We start from the raw sequence: 26,707 nt of genomic DNA, 5'->3' as shown, positions 1-26,707 counted from the left end.
TGAGAACTAGCCCTGCCTCTATGTTTAAATTTCACCCAGATATCACGATGCATTGCTAAATGGGAATGACACTGAAGTCACTTTTATAACATTTACAGAAAAATATAATTCCATATTTATTTGGTTAAATACATACATATATATATATATTTATTATTATTATTATTATTTTTGGCGGCTGGCTGGTAAGAGGATCTGAACCCTTGACCTTGGTGTTATCAGTACCTCGCTCTCCAATTGAGCTCACTGGCCAGCTCCAAATATAGTTTCTTTATATTACAGGGGGAAAAAAAACCCCAGAACCATCAGTTGAAAAATAACTTAATTTTGTTCAAGTCACCTAATCCTTGATTTTTCACTATTCTCCTATAGAAGTCATGCACTAATATCTGGGAAATCTGATGAGAGCAGAGTAGTGTTTCACTTCATAGGAAAACAATGTCCAGGCAATCCATAAAATGCACCCAGCACACAGTGGCACCGTGAGCTGTAGCTTTATGACACATTTCAAATAACTCCCAAGAGAAGAGTCTGCCTGCAAGGTAAAAAATCCTGACATGGTAGCTAAGATTCAGAGCTAGTATCACTCAAAATAGGAAGCAAAGCTTACGCTGGGAATTGCTTGTGCCTGTCCTGATTAAAATGCTTCTGCAAAACAGGTCATTTCACCTAATTCTGTCAACCTGTACGTGAAGATCTGGAACATGGTCTCCAAGCAAAGACTGGAAATCTCATTTTAAAAAGCACTGCCTTTAGTATTCTTCAAAGTGAAACTCTAATTTGATCATGTGTAGAGGAATCAGTGAACACGAATCTCAAAAAATTATACCACAGCCACCTCTTCTTTAGGGTCAGGACAGCAAGAATACTCTAGAAATGCTAGCATTATTATAACCAGAAGCAAACATAATTCTCTTTAAAAATAGGTCCTACCCTACAGAATGGCCATAAGAATTCTCAAGGTAATTGGGCTTTGCCCCCCATAGTGTGAGTAGAAATGGAGAGCACCTTGTAAAGCAGGAAGCAGGGCCCTGGGTCAGGCTGCAAGTTAATGGATGTGGGATGGGGGATGGGTGGGAACAGAAGTGCTGAGAAGCCCTTTCTGCTCATCTCAGGATGAGGCGGCTTGTGGGTGGGGGTCTAGTGGCAGACACAGCAGTTAGAGTACTCAGTGGGATAACTCCTGTTGTTCTGCCAGGGGGCCACAAGTGGGAAAAGGGAAGCTGGGAGAGGAAAGAAGCAGGGATAGTGATTGGCCCTAGAGCCACTTCTGGGTCTACAGTCTTGGGACTGTCAGCCATAAAGGCACAAGCACTTCAGGGTCCTCTTGGGGAGAAGCTGGGCGCATGCTTGCCAATAAGTGGTGGCCAATTTTTGCCTTTCTAGGCAGAACTCCTCTATTTTTAATACTTTAAAAATATATGTTAGCTTCTGTTCTACTCTACCTGGGTGGTATCTGCTGTCATTTCATTCATTTAACACTGTTACATCGGTCTCATAACTTACCATTACGTTTTAGGCAGATTTCAAAACTTGTGCTTCCAATTTCTTCAACCCTGTGGGTTTTTAGTTTTAGTTTTTTAAAGAATAAAAAATGCTTTAAAGATTTTTTCTAACCCTTTGAACTCCAACTTACCTATATAAAAATGCAATTGTGTCTATTCCACAAATAAAGAGGAAAACAGCTTGATGTTCACCATAAATGAAGGGCTATGCATGTTTCCAATGACTCCCTCATTTCTGGACGTCCCCCAGAAGTGTTTTATAAGAATATAATTATAAAAAAAATAGGTTAAAATGTTATCATCTGTTTCATTGAGGAGGAGATAGAATATAATGGTTATGTGCAGGTTTTGTAGCCACACTGTCTAGACTTAAATCTCCAACTTTTTATTTTTTTGTGAAGTTAAGTATTATTCAGTCTCCCTAAGTCTCTGTTAGCTTATCTGCAAGAAGGACGTAAAGATGGTGCCTGCCTAAGGGATGCTGTGAAGACTATATGAGATAACACATTAGCACAATGGTTGGCATGTGGTGGGTTAGTTTCCAATATATTAGCTGTTATTATTTGTCCTTCTATTCTGACAGTGTGGGCAGCAGCTTGGTGAAGGGGCATAAACATGTGCCTTTTCTGTTGTTTCTCCCACCTCCACCGTCCACCACACACAGTGAAATGGGGTGAGTTATTATCCAGACAGCTTGAACAATATAGAGATTTCCCCCGCCTCCCATCACCACATCCTTTGAGAACAGTTTTCGATGAGTTTGCTGGGTTATTGACTCATATCTCCCTCTCAGTTTAACCTCTTTACTATATGCATGTTTGCCATCATCTTGGTTCTTTATGTCAGATTACCACCGGGCCTCCAGAATGGGAACGATCAGATAAAAGAAAAAACTGAGACAGACAGTGACTGTGCCTCTAGAGTGGCAGTGTAGTGGTTATCCCCCTTTACTGTTCTAAATCTACTTCACAAAATTGCATTTTGCTTGATTTAAAATCTGAAAAATATTCTGAAAACCAAACCTGAAATTTGTTAAGAGGAGTAACAGTGTGACACTCCATAATATACCTATTTGCTAAATATATTGATTTGTAATTAAAAAAAAATTATTTCCCATAGAATATAGGAATGTACCCCCCCCCACCCCCAAAGGTGACAATATAGTATTTGTCAGGAGTACAGCCTCTGGAGCCAGACTGCTTGGGTTCAAATTCTGTTTGTGACCCTCATACTCCCAGTAACTTACTAAGTTATTGGAGCAGTAACTTTAAGCCTCTGCACATTAGTTTCCTCCTAGTTCCCTTGTGAGCATGAGATAGATAATGCATGTAAAGGGTCAGTAAGTCTTACTGAGTTATTTTTGTTGATATTATCTGGAGTTAAATTATGATTGACTTGTGCGTGTTTGTTTGTTATGTGTTACGTGATGATCCCCCATAGCGTCAAGCTAAGCAAATGAATTATGGTTGATAGGTTGTGGTCAATGGTGCTGGGTCATAAGCTCCACTAGAACGAAAGTATTTATTTGAAGGAAGCCGTGTGTATGTGTACAACAGCCTGGAAAGATCAAGGAAAGCTGGAGTATAAACTTAGCTCTGCTATAACTGGTGTTGTAACCTTTGGCAAGCTTAGTAATGCTGTGGGTGCCCCACCCATATTACCTTTACCAGGTGGGTGCCCCAGTCCTTTCCTCCCCACTGCTAGGAGTGTTGTCTGTTTGCAATGCAGTCCAGCTGCCGCTTCTCTGGAGAATCACCCTCAGCTGATGGGCACTGCCTAAATAGGAAGTGATGCCTCTGTCACCCCTTGGGTGGCCTGAAGTTGGGGGTAGAGATGCTCAGCCCACTTGCCTCAAGTCCACCAGGTGCCATTCATGCTCCAGAGATCCCTGTGTTACCAGGCTAAGGGCAGATGTCAGCCGAAACTTCCTCTCTGCTTTTCCTCTTCTCTTTTCTGCTTCCCCTATATTCCTAACAGGCTTTTCCCAAGAACATCATCTCAATAAATCATTTGGACAAGAATCCTTTCTCAGGCTATTCTTTTACAGAACCTCACCTAAGACCTAAGAGAGAAGATTCTGGGCCTCAGTTTCACTTGACAGAAAATGAAGGAGTTGGATCCGTTTTCATTGATGGGTCTATTTAATGAACATGCATTTTAATTCGTAGAGTATTTTTGTAAACTTTGTATTCTGAGATTCAGGCTATCCATCCTATACTCTTTCCTTTACTCCTATTTCCCTAAGGGAGATTAGTGGAGGAACAGGGATTTTCTGTTAAAATTTTTGAGCATCGAAATGCTTCTCCACTAGGGGGAGCTTGAGGCAGAAGTCAGAGGAACTGTAGCAAACAAAGGCTGAGTTTGGGTGTAGAACATTCAACATTGTCTTGGCAAGGCCCGTCTTTTCTTTGCTTCCACTATTGCAGACATCTTTCCAACTCTGATGGAAGTCTCCCAGGCTTAGCCAGGTTTCAACACATGAGAAAACCTTTAGACTCACATACGTGAGCATTATTTCATTTGCACAGTATTTATGGATGCCAAAATAAAACATATTCCGGTACAGCTTAAGACAAGATAGTGAATGTTTATTCATTGGGTATCAGCAACCCTTGGGGGCTTGCAGAGGCCTCGGTTATGATAGAAGAAAACCGCCATTCATGCCGTATTCCTGCTGGCTCCCTAACTGTCACTGAGATATTAAGTTAGGATGAAAAGTGCAATGTTACGATGAGTCTGTCCTTTTCTGCTGGACAGTTCTCTAACTGTCCTCATTCAGCTTTAACTTCTAATAGAAAATCAAGTGAGAAAGATGAGGAAATAATGTGAACATTCCCATTTGCTTGTGGATTTCCTTTCTGTAAATTGGACATTAATCATAAGAGGGCTTAAAGGGGAAATGTGCAGAAACGTTCAGATTTGTAAGTTCTCTATCTTCCCATTGAAGAAGATGTACCTTCTAGGATCTGAATGTGATTCCTTGTTTACTGGGCATTTGGAACCCAGTGTGTATACAGTTTCCTTGAGGGTGACAAATTGAGTATTCAGGGAGGACAAGGCTGGAACAAAAGATGACAGGGAGCAGGAGCTAACCATGGTCTCATGCTGTGCTAGCTTAACATGTGACATTTGTTGGCTAGCTTAACTGTCACAAGAGCTGTGTAAGATATGTGCTATTCTCCTCATTACAGGTAAACAAACAAGTCCCAAGTTGTACATGCAGTGGTTATGGAGCAGGCATTTAAACTTATCCAATCCCTGGACTCACCATGGGAAGTGAATTCATTTGTTAGACTAGAATAAATTAATTTGATACTATTATTTGTTAGATAACATTTACTGGCCAATTTTTGAATACGTATTTATAAGTTATATAAATATATACTCAAAAATGACATAAAATATATTTATAAATTATATATAAATCTGTATTTATAAATAAGATATGTATATTTATAAATAAATTGAGAAAAATTATATGTCAATTGACTTATACTGTAAGTCAATTGAGTTAAAAAAATTTATAATGTCATATTGCAGGTTCAACTGTATCAATTCAGTTAAAAAAAAAGTTCCAACTTTCCTGAGTTCAATAATATAACTGATCTATTGTAGGCTTGTGAAATGGAATCAGAGAACAAAAACAAAAAGAATACTAGATTTCTTTTTTCTGCTCAAAGGCCATGCCATTTTCTACTGATTAATTTTATAGTATCCTTTGAAGTAAGGTGGAACAGATATTATTTTGTAGATTTGGAAAACTACACCACTGCGGACTTAATAGAGTCACTTATTTAATAAATGTCAGAAATAATTCTGGCATAGAAACTCAGCTCTGTAGTTCATCATTAGGCTATTTGTTCTTAAAGAAGATTCTTTGGAATATATGAGATCTTCAGATGTAAAGGAAAGTTAATTAAGTCTATTATACTCGTATTTTTCCAGTGTTTACTCTGTATCAGGATTACAGCAACTGTGGGAGACACAAGGGTATCTTGAGCATTGGTCCCTGTCCTTAAGATTCTTACAATCTGGTTAAGGGATAGGATAAACCACTTAAAAACCAGTTTTATTCTCCTTCTGAATGATTCTTTAATTAAAATCACTGCTGGAGGAGTGGTATTTATGAGAATTCATGGGTGTTACAAATTGCTGTGGGCATGGACAGGCTACATGGCCATGGTTGCACTGGGCTCCGGAGACTAGAGATAGAGGGAAGAAGAGGGACCAGGGAACCAAAGATGCAAATGTAGGCAGGAACACAGCATGCTGAGGAGGAGGGAGATGAGAACAGACTGGATGGAATAGAAGGTATCTTTTGGGGTGTAGTGGCAAACAGATTTGGAGAGAATAATCAGGGCCAGCTAGTGTAGGACCTCCAAGGCCCAGCAAGGTGGTCTGTGCCTTGTCCTGTAGGCAAAGGGGAGCTATTGAGGATTTTTCACAGCAAAGTAAGATAATGCAAGTATTGTTATAGCAAGATAAATCTGAAGAGTATCCAGAGTGAATTGAAAGAGGGAAAAGATGCAGGCAGATAAGGTGAAATAAAATAACATATGTGAAATATATAACATACATTAGTCCTGATATCCCTTTCATAATCATAAGACACAACAGTTTACCCACGAAGTAATGAGAGCTGGGTCCAGAGTGATGATTGCAGAAAGAGAGAATCAATAATGAGAAAGTCGGAGGAGCAAGAATCAATATGATTTCATGACTAGCTGGAAATAGAGAGAAAAGAAGAAAGAATTGCTGTGTCTCTCACCTTGTAAGATTCTTTAATCTTCATAGTTTTCATTGTGTATCCTTTGTACTCAGATAAGCATATGCATTTAGTCTCTACATTTTCTTTTATTCATATTTTAATTTTTAAATTATACTTTATTATTAAAATAATAGATTCTCCTCATCAGAGATGACAGATTTATATGACATGACCCCAAATATTTTGTGGACACCTGACTCATAATGCAGCCTTTATGGTCTCATTGGTGATTTTAATGGAGCCAGACTTTTATGCAACAAGCAGGGGATTATTACTTCACTCCCGGATCAAGGGCTTGAGGTTATAAAACACGAGGCTGTTTTAAAGGCACCATTAGAACACATAAGCATAAATTAAATTTGAAGGCTTAAAACTGTCAGTAAAGTTTTCTGACTGCATGGAACATTGTACATCCTTCATATTTTATCATTCTTAAAACTTGTCACTACACCATCTTGGCAGTAAAGTGTGGCAGAAAAATGAGAGAATGGGACTGAGCATGGAAGAGGGAGGGATGGTATAATAAGCAAAGTGTTTCCCCATATCTACTGGGAGTTGACCTGAGAATTACTCATGATAACATTCATTAATTTGTTCATTTATTTATTCAATCATTTATTCAAGCATTTATTTCCAGGAGCTCCTACTCTCCAGCAATTGTGTTCTATATGTAAGAGATAAAGAGACAATAAATCATATATGTGCCCTCATGAAGCTTAGAGTTTATTGGCTAAGACAGACTAGTAAACCAAAATTTCAAATGCATGCTGGAAGTTGCTGTGAATACTGTGTGTACACAGGATGAAGAGAAAGGTGGTAGAGAGAGCCTGGAATGGCTTCCAAGAGGAAGTGAAATATGAACTTCCTTCCCCATAGTCCCATTCCCGCCCTCACCTTTGAACCTTCCCTGTATCCTGGCTGGCAGGCTGTTCGGTGTTTTATTGCTTTGGGGAAGAAATGTGAAAGCAGAAAGCAGAGAAATTTGAGTCCTTTCCTGAGCTTTGGTTTCTAAAGGCCAGGCTCAGGGTGTGGATGTCAGAGAAGGGAGGATGTGAAACAGGTGAGAGAAAGATTTTCTGTTCTTAAAGCCTGAGAAAGTGTCCGTGAGCTCAGGGGAGGGAGAAGTATTAGAGGGGCTGCTTTGAGAGTGAAGGTACCACTGAGACCCTGCACCCTTCATGGCTGAGCCCTGGGGAACTGGGGGACCTTCACCAGGGGGATCCTGATTCCTGATAGAGCCATGAGAAGTGGCTGGAAGGCATTTCAAGGGGGATGGTGCCTTAGATATGCCCAGAGTTTCCTGTGCCTCCATTTGGGGTAGAGCATGGAGATGATTTGGGGGCATCCAAAGAATGGCTTGGACACAGCTGAGAGAAGGGAAGAGAGAGGGAAAGGGAGGAAGTAACTGTTGGAAATGAAGGGGCTGCATGAACAGCAATACGGGATGCCTTGGTAGCAACTGTCCCCGGAGGACATCAGAAGATTGAGGACATAATGGACATTTTAGCAGATGACTATTTGGATGGATGCCATCAAGGCAGATGGGACTACTACTCTTTATGTTGAGAAAGTTCCCTCAAAACTTAGGTGCAATCCCAGGGAAACAGAGGCAGGGGGTGGGTGAATCAAAAAAGGGCTGAGATTAAGTTTCTACCATTCAGGTGGAATGGGACCTAGAAAAAAAACGTAGGTTGAGTTACAGAAAAATAAAATTACATTTTTTGTCTCTTTGATTTGTAGACCCAGATTCATGCTCACTTCAATTCATTCATGTCGGTTTTATTTTTCTAGGGCAAAGAGGAGTGGGGAAAAGAAGGGCAGGTTCTAGGCAGATCCTACTTCCTAGGCTTAAAAGAGCATGGCGTGGTTCCTGGGAAAATGTCCAAGGAGCAGGATGGGTGTATGTGGATGATAAGTAGGAAACAGGAAAGACAGAGGCTGGCAAAGGCCAGATCAGAAAGAGGCTGATATTCCATGCCTGGGAATTATCAATTTCTTCCACAAGGCAATGTGGAAACACCAAGGGCTTAAAAAGGGAATACCACTCAAATCTAATTTAGAAAACCACTGCCTGAGATGTCTTGAGAGTGGACTAGAGGAGGCCAGAATTCGAGGCAGGGGGACCAGTAGGAGACTGATTAGGAGAAATGGCATTGGGATTGGACAGGAGGGAGCACTTGCAGAAAGGTGCCAGGTCTTCATACTGTTTGGTTATATTGGGAGGGGGAAAAAATGAAAGAGGAAGAGTTGAGATAATACCAGGTTTCTGGGATTCATAATTTTTTTTTAAAAAAGCAGAGAAATGATTAGACGTAGAAGGTTGTTTCGAGTTCCATTTCAGAATGTTTTAAATTAGTAGTGTTTAAGCAAGACCAAGGTAAAGAGTCCAGTTCAGAGCTGGAATATGGGTCTGGATCTCAACAGAGAGGGAGGTTTGAGTTGGAGGCACTTCCTTAGGAAACACCAGTGTGAACAGTAGTAAAAGAAGAAGTGGTTGTGGTTTTATTACTCAGGGAGGAGAGAAGAGAACACAGAATGAAACCCTGAGGTGAAGGTTAAGCCACTCAAGAAGCAGAGAAATAATGTCTTGGAGACCACAGAAAGAAAGATATTTAAAAAGGAAGTAGCCATTAGTGTTAGATAGGAAAGGAAATGAAACATGTGCTTTGGGTTTGGTAGTTAGACCATTATAACGAACTCCGAAAGTGTGTATGAAGGAAATTGCAAGGATAGAAGGTTGGGGAAGACCACTAAGGCAACAAATATACTCTGTTCTTTTCAGAGGCTTGTTTGAGACAGGAACGACAGATAAGAACCAGAGGAGGAACTGGGTTCAGAGAGTTTCTTTAATACGAAAGAGAACCTGTTTCTATGCTGAGGGACTAGCATTAGCAACGAGGGTACAGTTAAATGGAGGAGGAACACTGATGGAGGGAGTTACTAAGGTTGGGAGGGAGTGAGCTGGAGCCTGTGGAGAGCATAGCTTTCTCCTGCTCTGAGGTGGGAAGTAGTGGGAGGTGAAGGGTGGGGATGCAGGGACATCAGGGAAATTTGTAGATCAGGAGAATCCATTTAACACCGATCATGCACTTGCTCTGCTAGAGTCCCCCACGTGGACCACAAAGATGAGTAAGACACCATCCTTGTATTCTTCCTTCTCATTCACATCAATTAAATGAATATATGGAGATTTAACAGTAGATTCCTTGAAATTCAAACGTGCCCTGCAGTGGTCCACAAAGGGCAGATGTTTTTGGAATAGCTAATCCTGTGCACAATTTTACACTGACCTTACTTAGAATTGGTGGTGCATGATGATAATAAAAATCAGTCTGACCTTTAGTCAAATTTTATTATGACCTTTAAATTTTCTACAGACAACACATCCCTTTTTTGCCTGCATCTGGGAAGGGCTTTCCTGCCACTCTGCCCTTGGTTTACCACTGGCACTGAGATCTCTGTTTCAAGGTTTCTCTTTGAAGCAAACATAAATGCATAAAAATAATTTGGGTAGCAAGAGTTAAAGAACCTGAAGGAAGCTAAGAAGTCAAGTTGAATCCCTTCATATTTTAGAAGAAGCAAGTGAGGTCCAGACGGGTGAATGACTCATGTGAGGCCACCCAGTCCAGGAAGGGCAGAGCTGGGTCTGGAATCCCATTCTCCTGACTCCTACTTAGCCTCAGGGAGAAAGTTCCATCTTGCCCACTCTCCCAGACTAAATCCCAAAGAGCAATTTAGAGGTATCCAAGTAAGATACTGTCACACGGAGGCCCATGTGGATCCATCAGAAAACCAGCAGGTATTCTGAGAGAGGAGGCAGGAAGAATGACTTGATTTTTCTCTTTTCCTTCTGTGGCAGAGTCAAAGTGTTGGCCCTTTAAGAGTCTTTAGGGATCACTGCAACAAATCCCTTTCTTTTCATGTCATGGATTGTTCTTTGACAATGCTTTCAAAGAATTTTGAATAACCAGTTTTGTCTTTTGCAGTTCTTAAAGCCTCAAACTATATTTTTTGAAGGGTGTGTGTGTGTGTGTGTGTGTGTGTGTGTAAACTGTGACTATTTGCATAGGGCATTGTGATGCATCATGGGAAATTTATACACGTGATCTAAAAACCTAAGGCAAAGTAAAAGATAGTGATAGAAAAATAGAGACATAGGAAAATAAGAGGAAAACAAAACTGAGATGTATCTTGAGAACTTCATAGTTCCCCCTACCTTGGTGTGCAATGCTGGAAACATTATAAACCAAATTTTAAATGTAAAACTTAAGGTTCTTATTTTAAGAAATACCATGGGCAAACTTTACTTAATATTTTTGGGAAGCAAAGAATTAGCCCCTCATCTATGTATTTTTCATATTCTAGTTTTCTTATATTGGATTTGCTTTAAACGCAAGTGTATCCATATAAGGTACATCACATGTATAAGTACATTGCTAAGGCAGGTAAGGCAACAAAAATAATGTCATGGATTTTGACATTAGTGTTTGTTGTGGTCAAAGGAAGCAGAGAGAACTTTTTGAAAAATTAATTTGTGGCATAGACTCCTTCTACCTGACTCCAAACAATGTGGTCTTCGACAGGAAACACTCTGAGTTCATTCCTAGTCCCTCTACCCACCAGAGTTTGATAACAATTACACAAGATGTCTTTATGTTAGGTCAGTGGCCCTCAATTAAGCACTCAACAAATGGTGATAGAGACTGCCCTGTAGTTGAAAATGGACTTTGCTTGGGTCTCCACATACTTAATAGAATCAGATGTACCTAACAGATTTTATCTGACACTGCTAGACTCTTCAGGGAGACAAGAAACGCTACTTCCTCCTGATGTCCATTTGGTGATGAACGACTGCCCAATGATGTTAACTGTTTCTAGTTCTATCCTTTTTAGTTGATGAATGCTCTTAACAAAAGCAACAGGTAGGGGAATACAGGAAAAGCTCTCACCTCTCCTGAAGTCCTATGGGCTTCATTTTGAAAGGAGAAGGGCTGACAGAGGTAGAGGCGGTAGCTTTGATCTCAGGAGCACATCGGCCTTGAGGGTCCACTACAACATTCAGCACCTTCGGGATCTGCTCAGGCTGGACCATGCTGTGGGCTGTCTTCCCCTCAGACTGTGCTGGCTGTAGCGCAATGGGTGACAGGTGTATCTCCTGGTTTTTCTCTTTATCTTGTCTCAAGGAAAGCTGAAACTTTTCTTTTAATCTGTAAAGAACCTATAGAAAGAGATATAAAGGGCTCCTGTCACATTTTTCTCACAGTGAACAACAGAGTATGACCTCCTTCACCCCAACCTGGAAGACAAACCAAAATAAAGGTTTAGTGATAAATTAAGCAAAACCTTCTAGGATGATTTCTTGGTTTTGTGGTGTTAAGATTTTTCTCAAAATAATGCGCTTGGTACTAGTAGTTATGCTGTATATATGTATCCAATATTTGTGTACATGAATCTGTTCCTCAGAGATACATTCAAAAGCAAATTTGGCTAATTTTATGAAAATGCCAGATATCAGTTTGATGACATGGCAGTTTTTACTCAAGATGACTGATATGGTAGGCTTAGAGAAGGACTAGCCATGAAACACAAGCCTACGGCATTTATAGAAACATATCTGTATTCAATGTGGTATGGAAGAAAAAAGTTTTGCAAAGCATTAATAAAAAAATAGTTATGCTATAAACCATAATTTCTTATGTTGGTAAATATCTGCATTAGTCATACATCAACTTCAGTATCTGGTAAATACTTAATAAAATTAAATTTAAGGCAGCTACAAAGACTAACTTGGGCAGACAGAATTTTCTTTCTTACTCCTTTCCCCTCTTAATTTTTAATGCATGTAGAAAAAAAGGAAAAGATCTCTTTCCTCTATTCTCAGGGCTCTTTCTGAAATAACCAGTTCAATTCAGAAATGGTAGAATCATCATTTTTAAAGTTCTAAAAGAATTGACCTCACGTTGCTGAGACACTCCACTGACCAAACGGTGAGGTTGAGCAAAGGTTATCATTTCTGCCCTCAGGCCTTCCTTTCTATAGGTCTTTTTTTTTTTTTTCCCTCTTTTGATGCTGACTACTCCAATTTTGGCAGAAACTAGATGTCCTCGTGTATATTCAAGTCTGTTCTCAGGAAGTGACTTGATAAGTTAATTCACTTGCAGAGGTGACAAACTGTTATCTGCAATTATCTGAAGGTATTCTGTGCTGATAACATCTGCGTCTTAAAAAGTCTTATGACAATTGAACCCCTCTGTTTAATTTCTGGAATCCATTAGCTGAATGAGTGGTGTTTTAGGAGGAGAGGGCTTTCGTGGCACTTTGCAATCAGATTTATGCTAGTCACCAGGTGCATTTGGTCTTTCCCTCTCTTTCAAAGTTCCTTTAAATCCTAGTAATCTCCATATTTTAAATCTACTGGAAAGATACAGAGTCGAAGTATATATTTTTTCTTGTTAAAGGATGATAAATAGAAACTAAGTTAGGAAAGAAATAGTCTGAAATTATAGAGGAAATAAATGTCTTTGAGAATTTATTCCAGGACAATTTTAGAAAATATTTGCCCAGTATTCTCAAAATGATGTTGGAAAAAAATGTCTGTTTAACAAAATAAGGTTATAAAAAAAATCGGGATGAAATAAAAACACAACAATCTGAGATGAAAAGATATCAGACTAAGCTTTTAAAAAAACAGAATCCAAAGAACTGAAAACTCAGTAACAGGATATGAATCTTCTTTTCAAGTAATAAAGAACAGAACTGACAATGCAGAAAATATACTCAGAGGTATACAAGGCAAATTCAAGAGACTGCCTGGAAGCAGAGCAAAAGGATAAAGAGATAAAGGTGAAAACAGAAGAAAAGATAGGACATTGAAGTTACTGTAAATGATAAACCAGTATAAGGAAAAGAGAAACAAGTCATTCAAAACTATTTTTTAGTGCCGATTTTGTGTTATGTATTGTGAAAGATACAAGGTATTCTGCTATGAACAAAATAGATTGCTCCCTGTTATTATGGAACTTAAAGATTTGAAATAAAAAAAGTTCATAGGTTAAAAACAAAGCAAAACAAAACTACCTATGTCAATCAAATAAAGAGTAAATGTGAGAAGAAAATGGAGCAATTTTCCTAGCTTTTAGAAAAAAATGTGTATTTCAAAGGATGCGTGAATTTTACTCCTAGACAAACCGAATGTTCATGTGTATGAAGGCAAAGAAAGAATTTCTTAAATATGCAAGGTCTCAGAAAATATACTGCCTGTGTCTCTTCTTGAAAAAAATTTACTCAAAGATGTACTTCCAGTCATGTTTCTCATGACTCAAAACGAATAACTAAAAAAACGAGAAATTGTGATATAAAAGAGAGCTGCTATGGTTGGAATGTGTCCCTCAAATTTCATGTGTTGGAAACTTAATCCCCAAATTCATATGTTGATTGGAGGTGGGGCCTTTAGGAGGTCATGAGGATTAGATAAGGTCATCAGGTTGTGGCTCCCATGGTGGGACTGGTGGCTTCTTAAGAAGAGGAAGAGAGACCGGAGCTGACATGCATGCACTTCTTGTCCTCTTGCCATGTGATGTTCTCCGCCATGTTGTGACAAAGCAGGAAATCCTCACAAGATGCCAGCACCCTGCCCGTGGACTTCCCAGCCTCCATAACCAAGAGCCAAATAAACTTTTTATAAATTACTCAGTCTGTAGTATTCTGTTGTAACAACGGGGAATGTACTAAGACAGAACTTTTGGAGTTATTTAAACACAGAGTGAAAACTAAACTTAATTATGTTTCAAGTCCAACATCCTAAACTGTAGTAACAAGATAGATGGTTGGGGGAGGGCAGAGAGGATAAAAAAATAGGGATGAATGTATGCTAAGTGACTTTTTAATTAGGGAAACAGGAAATTGAAGTTAGAATGGTTATTAGAGGTCTTTCTGACCTCATCACACATTAAAGAAATTGAGGTCTAGCCAAGCAATGGGCTTGTGCAGTCAATTAGCTATGGCAGAGCCCAGCCATAACATGGTTCTGACTTGCAGGTCTATGAAATTTCCACTCCCCGTCCCTTATATTACCCCCAGTGCTGTTCTTCCCCACACCATCATTTAAAGATCGACTCTGAAATAACATCTACAGCATACCCGATTCTCACCACTGGCTTTCAAAACCACTAAATCTAAGGGTATGCTTTCTGTGGATTGAAAAAGTTCTCCTTAAGGAAAAAAACAATGCACATATGAAGAATATCTAGAAATGCATATTACATCTTGAACTGCTGGAAATTAAAGAGAATCCTCATTTATCATTTATGTCAGTTCACTTCCTCATAAACAGGAAACATTTTTATTGTTGGTATTCCTTGACTCTGGTAGGGTACTGCTAAATCTTAGATTATGGGAAAAAAAACAGATTCAGAATAGTCTCATGACAAGTATTACTACATAAGAAAAAAACGGTGCCTAATACTAAGTGACAAGTCTTCTTACCTTTAGTATAATTACTTTCTAACAAGTATATTGTGTCTTCTTTATGTTGTAGGATAGAAAATACTGAAGATGAATGCCTTCATCACGTGCACAGTGCCTAAGGCTTTTAACTTACTGCATCTGTGCAGTCCCATGACTCTCACAGTGTACTTTGCCAGCACTCTCTACAAACAAAACCCACACTAGAACAATACCAATCAGATGACACACATATGTTAAACTTATTGTATTAAGGTAGACACATAGCTACTAAAAGACGAAGCAATAGTATTTAATGTGAGAATAGCTCTTTTAAAAATTGCAAGCAAATTATTTTCTTGAATTAAGAAAGAAAAAATATATCTTTATAAAAATACTTTAGTAGAAGATAATGCATATATTATATATTCTAAGCTCTTCAAGTCTAAGTATAATACGTATATCAGAGCATTTGCTTCCCTCTTTACCCTTGGAATTTGGAAAAACGTATTTCAATAATGAAAATGAGAAAGCCAAGGAAATGCTACCTTCTCAATTGTTCCTGACAGGTCACTTTTATGATTATACTTCTGTAAAACAAGATCTAGTCCAAAGTACTTCCTTAGCATTTACGAGCTTATGTTTTTGATGAGGAACCTTTGTCACATATTTTACAATCAGTCATCTGTTTACTTCATCTCTGGTTAGAGGTCAACTTTTCAACTCGTCTCTGTGTAGAAAGTGTACAAACTGATTTCTACATTTTCAATTAGGAAAAGCAGAACCTGGAGAATGTATAATGTGTATAAGACACTGTTTAAAAATATTCAAGAGATTAGGCTATCTGCAAAAATGTGGAAGAAATTAAAGAGGTTGCTACTTGGCAATAGGGCAGCTGTCATGGAATTAAGCTACAAGGCAGTGGTTCTCAAGTGGCAAGGATTTTGCCCTTTGGGAGACATTTGGCAATGTCTGGAGACATTTTGCATTTATGGTTGTCATATTTGGTGGTGGGGAGGAGAGGAGGGATGCTACTGGCATCTAGTGGGCAGAGGCTGGGGATGCTGCTAAATACCCTACAGTGCACAGGAAAGACCCCCGCCCCCAACCCCTAACAGAAATCGTCAGCCTAAAATGTCAATAGTGCTGCTGTTGAGAAACCCTGGTGTAAGGGAACTTAAAAATCATCTGGTATAATCTCCTCATTTCACATTTAATCCCAGAGTGATTGAATGATTTATGCAAGGTTGGAAATAAAGTCTAGAATTCAGGTTTTCTGACTTCCAGGCACATGATCATTCAACTCTACTATTTCTTTCAAATCCCCAAATTCTTCTTCCAAATTTCTTTTACAAAGCCTCTTGAAAAGTGTGTCAGAGATTTTCCCCTGCACAGATTGAGGTCTGAAATGTAGCATATGCATATTTCTCTGTGTGAATCCATTTAGTTTTGAAACTCAACCTAAAAGCTTATCATAGTAATGGCAAGTCAACATTTTTCTTTCATCTTTAAGAGCTTGTTGTTTGAATGTTGGGATGCAATAGTCATTTGGTCATTTAAAAAAGGAAAAGAGAAAGAATTGTTGCATGAGAGAAACTGTGAAAGACACTATAGCGAGAGAAAAAAATAGTAGCAGGAACAAGAAAACCAAAGAGACACAGAAATGGGAGGAAGCTAAACAAATCCTATGAAGCTTTTTTGCAGCTTATAATTTTTATTTTAAAAGTCTCATGAGTAAGTGACATAAAACATTTTGCTTGCATTAAAATATGTTCAAATTTTAAAATGATGCCACCAACAAACAGTCTCTGTAGCATTTGTTCTTTACAGCATTTTAGTTAGTTCTGAAAGAGTTTCATTCATTCTTTTCTTTTAACTTAATAAACATGAATCAATCACTACTATATTCCAGAAACAAGACATTGTGCATGCAAAGGTAGCACACAATCCTGTCCCTTAGGAACTCACTGGCTTCCAGGAAAGAAAGATGTGTAAAAATTATGTCCAGTACAAGGTACTAAGTGCGAAAATAGAGGTGTGCCCATAGCTCACAGGTATAGTATTGCACACGTGTCAAATCTGCCTGGATGTGGCTCTGATAAATTTGTCATTCTCATTTGTTACTGGGCCCATTTGTGGCCAGAAATACAAGTTCACAAGACAGAGTGATAGGAATTAAAAAAAAAACAACAACCACAGTTTGATTCCTTTTAGAATCAGTAGAAATCATGGTAAAAAGCCAAGACTTGCAATCCAGATAGGGTTGGGTATGAATTCCAATCCCCTCTCATCACAATCCCAGTGTGCCCCCCCCCCACTCCAATACACACACAAACCCACCCATTGTGTGTTGTTGGTCAAGTCACTTATCTTTTCTGGATCTTGGTAAAGTAAAGTAAAGTTAGGAAACTAAAATACATTGTGTTCAGTATCAGGCGGTAAATTTTGTACAGTTTAGTACCAGTAACTGTGCAATAAATGCAAGAAACTAATTATTATTATTATTATTGCTATTGCTATTATTTTGCTATTATTATTAAGAGGGTTGTATTCTTATTACAGAAAAAAATTGAAAATTAGTTTGAGACATATATCTACTTTGGAAATGGTTCTGTAACCAATCATTCCAGCTAGGAATCTAGTCCCATTTCCCTTAGTCCATAGGGATAATATATAACAAATTAGAAAAGCTTGGTTTTTATTTCCACCTTTGACATGTATTTATTATACAATGCTCTGGCTATAGCAGGTGATCCAATATAAGATTTCCTGCCTTAGCTGCCAGATCATGACTAGAGAAACTCTATGAATCACATATGGTTGACTCTTCTATGGGTCTAACATGCCAGTGCCTTTACCGACCCAAGCAGCTGTTTTTATATGATTTCTAAAACTGTTTTTCAGAAGCAATTTGGCCGGTAGACATCTCTACCTACATTTCAGAAATACCTTTGCAAGTGTTAGTAAACCTCTAATACATTCAAAGGATTTAATTTAGATGACAAATGGTGTTCTTTTTATTTGTTCCAGTTTAATAACTAATTATTCTTAGTAATAAATTTCCTCCATCCAAAACAGACTGAATGGATTAAAAGTTGCCTACACATTTTTTTCTTGGAAAATTGTATTTGTCTATTTGTTGCTCCACCCACTCTACATTCACATTTGAGAGGTGCTAAATAAGTCACACATTTGAAAATGTCATGCCTGTTTAATTTTATGCCTGGCAACATATTTTTTTTGTGTGTTTTAAGGAAAGTAAACAATATGCCACATTTCAAAAATGTTGCCAAGTCTTATGTTATTGTTATAGCAATCTACCTATATAATTTCATAATAAAACCACATGTTTTTCATTTCTATGGCATGTAGGAAGGCTGAACACAAATAGCAGCACTTAATCTTTCATAAGTGTAATTGATGCCAGAAGGAAAATTCTGAATTATATCTTTCCTTTGCTATGAAATCAACAAAACTATGGGAAACAGAACTGGAATATATGTGTTTGAGGATCGCAAAAGTGATAGGATAACTACTACTGACAGACCCAAATAAAAACACTTCCTTTAAATTAAAATAATTATCAAAAACATTCGAACACTTTTAAGAGGAGATTATTTTAGAGAATCACATTTGACATGTTCCTAAATGTGAACTGTTGACTTGTCCATGGGAATTTGCATCAGATAAATTTAGCTTCATCATAATCCTGTTGATTAGGTAGTACTTACTTTCTTATGAATATGAATTCCTTTTTATGTTCTGTTGGTTCTCCTGTTACTTTTTTAAGTGACCATTTTATATTAAAATTTTAAATAGTGTTTGAACTCTATCATTCTATTCTTTTTATTTCATTCATTCAAGATCTATCTAAATACAAATCAAAAGTGTCGATTCTCTCTCACTATTCCCCACTCCCAGCACATTCTTCTCCCAGGAAATGGGAGCAGTGCCACCTAGGAAGTCAAGCAAGATAACCTAGGAGGTATCCTCGTTTTCCCCACTCCCTGAGAATCAGGACCCAGCAAGTCCTGTCCGTTCCACCTTGAGATAAATCCCAATCTTTCACTTCTCTCCACCCACCCCAAGCCCCAGCTCTGGGCTACCATCACCTTCCTCACCAGGCTGTTGCAGCAGGCTTGGAAGGGTCCTCCTGCCCCCACACTTTACCCCATCCTTTGACCCACGCTCTATCAGCAGAGAGCATGATATTTTAAACACACACATCTGTTCAAGGCTTTGCTTTAAACACTCAGCTTGCATCCTTCCCAAACAGGCTAAGCTTATCTCCAGCTCAGCACCATCCCACCTACTGTACCCTCTGCCGGGGAGGTCCTTTTCCCACATTTTCATAGGTCTCTGCTCCACTCACTCACTATTATGCTATCTTCATGGCACTTATCATTATTTGATTTCTTAAAAATAATTAATAAACTTAATTTTTTTAGAGTAATTTTAGGTTTACAGAAAAGTTGAGCAGAAAGTACAGTGTCCATATAACCTCCTCTCCCCTATTATTAACAATTTCCCCTATTATTAACAGTTTGCATTAGTCTGATACATTTGTGACAACTGATGAACCGATATTGATATATTAGTATTAACTAAAGTCCACAATGTAGATTAGGGCTCATTCTTGGTGTTGCACATTCTGTGGGTTTTGACAAATCTGCAATGTTATGTATTCACCATTAGAGAATACAGAACAGTTTCACCACCCTGAAATCTGCTTTCCTCCACCTAACCATCTCCTTTCTCCCCAACCTTTGGTAACCACTGATCTATTCACTGTCTCTACAGTTTTGTCACTTCCAGAATATCATATAGTTAATCCTAAGTATGTTCACTATTTGATTTTTGTCTTGTCCTCTCCATGGCCCACAGCACCAACAACAGGCCCACGGTGGACACTGAACAGGAACCTGTTGATTGAATGAACGGATGAGTCTACTGACTAACTCAATAGAGAGCAACCGTCTGTACTTTTGAAACATTCCTTTCCTGATTTGTTCTAATAACTTTGGAGTAGACTTATTTAGGTTTGTTACTTTTACATTGGTGTTCTGCAGATATTGGGAAAGGATTGGTCCCAATTGGTTGAGGGTGTGGCTACTATAAGTCCTTCTGCCACATGAGACCAGTGCAGAGTTGTATCTAGTTATGTTTCATACACAGGCCCTCCCTGAGTTAGAAGTGCAGAATCTGAAATGAATCTTGTATGTTAAGAGCATGCTCTGTCTGCCTCTCTCTGCCCTTCAGTACTCAAAGCCTGCGCATGAATTTGCTTTTCATCTTTCTATCTTCATCTTTGCTCTTCTAAATCATATCCATTATCCCCTGAACAGTCCCCATTTTTATCACTTTCTACTCCTTTCTATTCTCCCCCTCCTATCCTTTTTCATATGTGATGCAGAAAACATCCTAATTGTGACTGACAAGAAAGGGAACAGCACTTCAGTTTTTTTGTATTGAGGAAAGAAGAACCACATGTATTAAAGTGCAATTAAACATAACAAAGAACCACACCCTTTAAAACAGTAAGAAATACCCAGAGGTCTCTGCCACAATATCCATAAAACCTCCAGCCTTCTCTTCATTAGAATTCTTTTTCCTTAATCTCCACAATTTAAGATATAAAAATACATTTCCTTACTCAATTCTTAAATTATTCTTTTGTATATTGGGTCACAATTTTCAGGAATCTTCTTTCTTAATGCTTGACCTTTAGGAGATACCTCAGAATTCACTATGATGGAAGCTTTAGGGTCTTCCTGCTACTTCTTATATTTTGGACTCCTGGAAACATGCTCATCTCTGCCCTACCCAAGCCTTACTTGTTTCATATCCTTCAAGTTTAGACTCACTCAGCCTCTGTTTTTCCAGATTGAACCCCAACCTTTCTAACATAAACCCCTTCCCAGCAGGAGGAGCACAGATGAACAAAATCCAATAAAATGCTTAGCAACACTGTTGATTATGGATAGAATAAGTAGCATGATGTCTTTTTTGGGACATTTAAAAACTAAGGAAGAAGTGTTTTTTAAAATGTGAAAAATTAAAACTAAAAAGAAAATAGCACACAGGAAAAAAGATATTAAAACCCATTTGTAAACTTCAAATATCATGAAATTTTCAAAAGAATAGAAAAATCTTATCATTCTTCTTGGAAGATAACTGTTAACTCATTCAATACTAAATAACACTGTCTAATTTAGTAGGTTAGGTTTATTTTGGATCATATTTTTAAAATTAGAAATATGCTTTTAAAGGCTACATTGTTACAAAGCCACGACAGTGTATACTTTTAAATTGTTCATTCACATAAACAGTTAGTTGGTAGTGGATGGGTTAGACTTTGAGGCTACAATCACCTTCTTTTCATGCCTGGCATTTCATAGAATGCTTTCAAGGCCCTTTGAAAATAAGGAAACCACCCAATCTTTAGCGAGTAATCTTGCCCCAAAGACATATATCTTTAAAAAAATTTTTTCCTCAGTTCCATAAAGATTTTATAAAAGAAGAAATAAGGTAAGCCCAAAGTGTGCCCTGGAGACTTTAATGACTTTGAGGGCTTCAGTGACCTCAGTAAATCACTCTCTAAAGCTTCATTCTCAGGATTGATCAAGTTACTAAAAACTTCAGTGCAATTACATCCTTTTGATGCAGGTCAGTATCAATAATTCTATAGGCTTTCCTTTAGCAATTACTCGCTGTCAGATATGAAATATTCCCAATCTAACAGGATTATAGTCTTGTTCGGCTCCCAGTCTTTTTAGCATTCATTTGAATGGCAATGTATCTAATAATATTAAGCAGTGGGCTCAGCAAAGGATAAAATATACGAAGAAGCAAACTTACCATCAAACATGTTACTATAATGACAAAGATGCTGAGAAAAATGACAACAGCGTAAAATCCTTCTTTGCTCCAGATTTTGTCCGCTTCATGCTGCCCTTGTAAAACGTTTTTCTTTAAAAGCAAAACAGAAAGTCCGACGTTAAATGAGAGCTTCAGGAAACTGGCGTTCTTATCAGACACTAAACATATTTTTAGCTTGATTCCATTCAGTGTAGTGGAACACACCTACACCCCCTGCTGCCAGAGCTGCTTCTCAAACTGATTTAAGACAACAGACTGCCATCCTTATACATCAAGGGTTTGTTTAGTCTCCTGTATCAGAGCAAGCACGCCCGACATGGCACACTTGGGTCCCAGGCTTCGTAAACGTTCCTCACTGTCTCTCTGGGAAATTACCTGGTTCATAGGTGAGAGAGTTCAGTTCTTTTCTGTGCTGAGGAAATTGTTTCTGAAGCTCTCCTTACTGTTTTAAGTCCCCTCCCACAACATCAACACCCTAGTTTACATGCTGTAATACTTCTCTTTGCTTTTAAACAAAAGCGAAACAGGTGCAAGCAAAAGCTCATGATGCATTACTAAATAGACCAATAACGTTAGGATCACTTCCTTCCTTTATTTTCCTTTTATCACATTTTTTTCTTACATGGAGTCTACTTTGTCAAAATCAGACTAAAGTGCCATCTCAAGCATAGGAATTGTTAGAATATTATATTTTATTTAAAGCAACAGGGAGCATTGAAAAGTTCAGAAATTAGTTGGTAATAAAAGGTAAAATAAATAGGCTTATTTTTATTTTTACTGTCTTTGTTCACTACTTTGGGAGTGGAAGAGTGGAGAAGAAGCATGAATAAAATGTGAATGAATCTTTTAGTTTTATTTCACCCACTCTTTAAAAAAAAAAAGCACATTGACTAAAATCAAGTCTTAGAATAAAATTGTTTTATAATTTACTGACATTATAGATTTATAGCTAAGGAAACTTTAACTTGAAACCAAATGGTCCACAGTTAGGAAAAACATATAAAGGCTCTCACCTATCTGAAATTCCATTTTGTTGAATGCTGCCTTTTTATTCCCTTTAGTGAGGGTGTATACGTGTCTTTGGATATTGCCTCCAATGATTAAGAAAGCCCTGAGCAAAACATGTCTTGTAGGTGTGGAAACTTTGAAATCATTGCTAATTATTTTATAATTAAAAAAAAATATGTCCAACATTTGTAAATTAGACAAAAAGGAATATTTGTCTTGAAAAATACTTTACGAAAACTTTTATCCTGGAATGCAAGCAAGCCTTCATCAGGAAGAAATGAGGCAAAACAGAACAGATCTTTGAGTTCAGTTGTGATTATAGAAATTATTTGGAGGGAGACATTTACTGCTTGAAGTAGTCAAGTTTCTGTTTCCTTTGCTTGTAAAACATTGAAGTGCTCACTATAATACCTTGCCTACTTTCTGAGACTTAGAAGATGCAGAGATATAAGAAATTATTTAGACATATATTTTAAAAATACACAAATGGTACATTGATGGACAATCTGAAAATACCTGATTGATGAAATGATTAGAAACCAAGCTTCTTGCTGGAAAGAAAATCTTGGGTTCAAGTGACAACTTTTCTTTTACCTCTTTGATCTCATCCAGATCATTTTTTATTCCAATATCTCTATAAACATAGCTGGAAACTAATAGAAAAGAAAACTTTTTTGGAAATCAGGTATAAATATGGAATTCAATTTTTTGCAGGCAACTAAGTAACATCCATTGTTTGCTATAAAAGCAAACTAGTTAAGCCTTCAAGTAGACAGCATAAATTTGTCAAATTTAAGTATAGGATCTGAGTTTAAGCTCATGTAAAATTTGGATAAAAAGGGGTGGTTAGGTGGGTGGAAAGAGATTTTGTGTTCCTAACCTGGTTTGGTTCATATCTTTCTTTCTTTCTTTTTTTTTCCCCCTGCTGTAATTCTGCAACTAGAATATCAACATGTTCCTTTCTGCTTAAGACAAACTTGTTTTGTTTTCTTTCTTAACTGAAGCAGTGGTGATGAAAGAATTAACCTCCCACCTCCCATCCCCCACCCCCACTTAGAAAGACACGTTTTGAACTCCTAGAACTTAGTCACTGCACTTTCTTGGTAAATAGATTTCTTTCTGAGTCATGCTACTCCTGCTGAACACTACTATGTTTGCACAGAGATCTAAAAAACTTGATAAGGGCAGGGTAATAAATGGAAAAGTTTATAGTTAAGATGCAACAAATCAAAAGATTATAATTCATAGGAATTGCCAATCTAACCTTTGCATAGGGTTAACTCTGTGCCTTTTGTATTTTCTCAGGGGGCTGAGAGTTCAATAATTCAGAGACGCTGGGGCCAGATTAAGCTAATGCCACGGTGTCATCTTTATGTATTATTTCATAGCTATATTGCTTTGCCTTTTAACTTAGTTACAGTGAAAGAAGCTGATGGGTTTTATTATCTCAAATTTGGACACTTTCCGGTATTAATAATAATGAGTATTCTATATCCTGTTTAATAATTTGACGCCCTATAGTTCGTTCTTTCTCCTTTTCTGTCCTGCCTTCCTTCTCTCCCTCCCTCCCCCCTCTCCATTATTCCTTCCTTCCTTCCTTTCTTTCTCTCTCTCTCTCTTTCTTTTTCTTTCTAAATGCTGATAGAGATCCCAAATGCTGGGAGAGATGATACAGAGACACAGAGGCTTTAGAACATACATCTCCATAGGAGTGATGAAGCACACAGAATAAGAATCATGTGGAAATGTTATAAATTATCTGTTTAATTTAATTGACTTGGGCAGATACGTGAGATGTCCCCTACAACCATACGGCTTTGTTGGAGAAATGCCAAACTTCCACTGTATTATGCACAGGGTGAAAAATTGGTCTGAATGATCTAGTATATGTTAACTAATGTATTGATCTAGTGCACTGATTGTATATCTCCTCAGCACTATGGCTGTCTGTAATTCTTTAGACTGGACTGCTGGCTAGTGTTCCTAGTTTGAAGGAACAATCACTGAACTCATGAATTATGGTTTACATTTATATGTTATGGTTTTTTTTCTTTGTAAATATTCCTTGAATGTGTCAGTCAGCACATTGCCTGATATTTAAAGAAGGTAACTTCCTTCTTGCAATTGAACAACAATAAAAAATTCCTAAATCATTTTTTACATTATTAATGCAGAACTAGTGTTTCAATAGACATTTAATTCATTGTGCAAAAAACATTTTTAAGTAGAAACTAAAGTAATGAATTTAATTTTATTTCCCTAGGATTTAACGTATTAGACAAGAGGAGGTCTAGTTTTATCTTTAGGAACATCTTATAAGAAAATGATACTTGTGTGCCACACAAAAATACATGATAATGTCTTTTCTCTCAAGAAATTTAGATTAGAAATAAAAACAGAGGAATAAACAAAAGTAATTCTCTGTTTGGTTTTGTTCTTTGTTTCTCAAGCATCATTTCCAATATAAAGAAGCAGCTCCAACAAAAAAACCCCACATCCTCCATGAAAGTAATTAATGTAAGTTTAGGAATAGATGCATTGAGACATCATTTGTGATGTTCTGTAATCCATGTAAAGGATGAAAAGCCAAAATACTAATGTTCCTTTCTTTCTGTTAATGAACATGTTACCATAGCAAGCTATCATTTTAGGATTAATATGTGAAAGAATGGATTGAGGCATAAGCTGTTATAAAACATTAACTATGAAAAGATGAATAAAGAAGTGGGGAAACTCACAGAATACTATTAACCAGCTTTAAACAACTACCAACAAATGTTTTTGCAGTGTTCCTTTAGGCTGTCTCTGTACCAAGTAGCTCCTCACTGGGCCACTGGCTCACTGCAGGCAGCTTTCCCTTGTTTCTGCATTTAGACCTTCCGGTGAGAGGGTAGTGCCTGATCCCTTCCAGGAGTGCCTGAACAAAAGGTTTAAACAAGCCATCTGTCTTTGATAAAATGCTCCTTATACCCAATTCAAATACTTCCTAGTCTCCCTTAATATATACTTCCGAGATTCTAGATTTCCTAGATTATTAGATCTATCAGTTTTATGAGAAAATATCCCATTTTGACCATCAAACAGATTATTCAAGAGCAGTACAGACTTGTGGTCCATTGTGGGCTAATAGCTCTGTGATAGGTGATCACGTTAAGCTCCTCACTTTTACTGGGCTGGGGTGTGTCGGAGGACCCCCCAAATACTTGATTTCAACTAGTTCTTTTTGTATGGCAAGCTTCTCTTGGTTCACACATCTGGTTGATTTAATAACTTGCATGCCTTCAGAATGGCTTCTAAACAGAATAAAGCAACAGGGAGGAATGCATATATTATTCTCTATAAGTTTATGGTAAGCAGAATGAATTAATCCAATAATCTTTTTAAAATTTAAAGAGAATTTGTCCTAGGCAAGATGTGCACTAGCCAGTCTTTAAGGGCTTACTCTGTAGGAATGGGGTTTGGTTTGGTGCACAGAGGGAGCCACATCAGATTCAGGTGGAGGTAGGGCTGGAGAGGGGTCTGCGTGTTTAAGCTTGTGCTGACCTTCTCCCCTGGCCTGTCAGCATCATAGCCCTGTATTCTCATCATCTGTTTGTACCTTATTTGTCCTATTAGAACATAAATTCTTTGAGAGTAAGAATCAGTTATTTATTTGTTTGCTTGCTTATTTGTTTTTTCAGACGTTGGATACTACCTAGCACGGTGCCTGGCTATTTGTTGATTCAATTTTTCATTGTGTGCCCACTGTATGCCAAGCATTGTGTGTAAACGAAGGCACTAAAGAGAGATGAAATGACATGTTGCATGCTCTCAAGGAGCCCACAGTGTAGAGATGGACTTGAAGACCAACATGAGATAAGGGGTTTTTGTAGTAAGTTCAATGGGAGCATGGAGCAATGAACACCCACATCTGTGGAGGTGCAAGAGAAGGCTTCGCTGCACAGTGGAAGGATCTCGAAAAATGAGAGGTGTGTAGAAGGATCAACATACACAAAACCATGAAGGGAGGAGAGAGTATGGAGGGGTCATAATATCTAAAAGGTTTAGAATTGCTGAAACCTAACCTAGAAAAGTGTCATTCAACAGTTGTAAAGTCCAGCACATG

The 26,707-nt window shown here is 37.9% G+C and overlaps 1 protein-coding gene across 2 annotated transcripts in view; it reads right to left on the bottom strand.

Annotated features, from left to right (window-relative positions):
* PTPRR (protein tyrosine phosphatase receptor type R) overlaps positions 1–26,707 on the bottom strand; it is a 248,668-nt gene that overhangs the window by 81,980 nt on the left and 139,981 nt on the right. Inside the window, exons 1-3 of one of the 2 annotated variants that reach the window (XM_063075403.1) lie at positions 21,970–21,978; positions 21,574–21,684; positions 11,223–11,491 (exon numbers count right to left, since the gene is read on the bottom strand). In XM_063075403.1, the coding sequence (XP_062931473.1) occupies positions 11,223–11,491; positions 21,574–21,684; positions 21,970–21,978 (389 nt within the window). Of the gene's footprint in view, positions 1–11,222; positions 11,492–21,573; positions 21,685–21,969; positions 21,979–26,707 lie in introns of those variants that run through there. The other variant, XM_063075404.1, reaches the window with a different exon arrangement.

This window comes from Cynocephalus volans, chromosome 12 (assembly GCF_027409185.1).
Source record: "Cynocephalus volans isolate mCynVol1 chromosome 12, mCynVol1.pri, whole genome shotgun sequence".
Classification (NCBI taxonomy): domain Eukaryota; kingdom Metazoa; phylum Chordata; class Mammalia; order Dermoptera; family Cynocephalidae; genus Cynocephalus; species Cynocephalus volans.
This window is presented reverse-complemented; position numbering and strand designations above follow the sequence as displayed.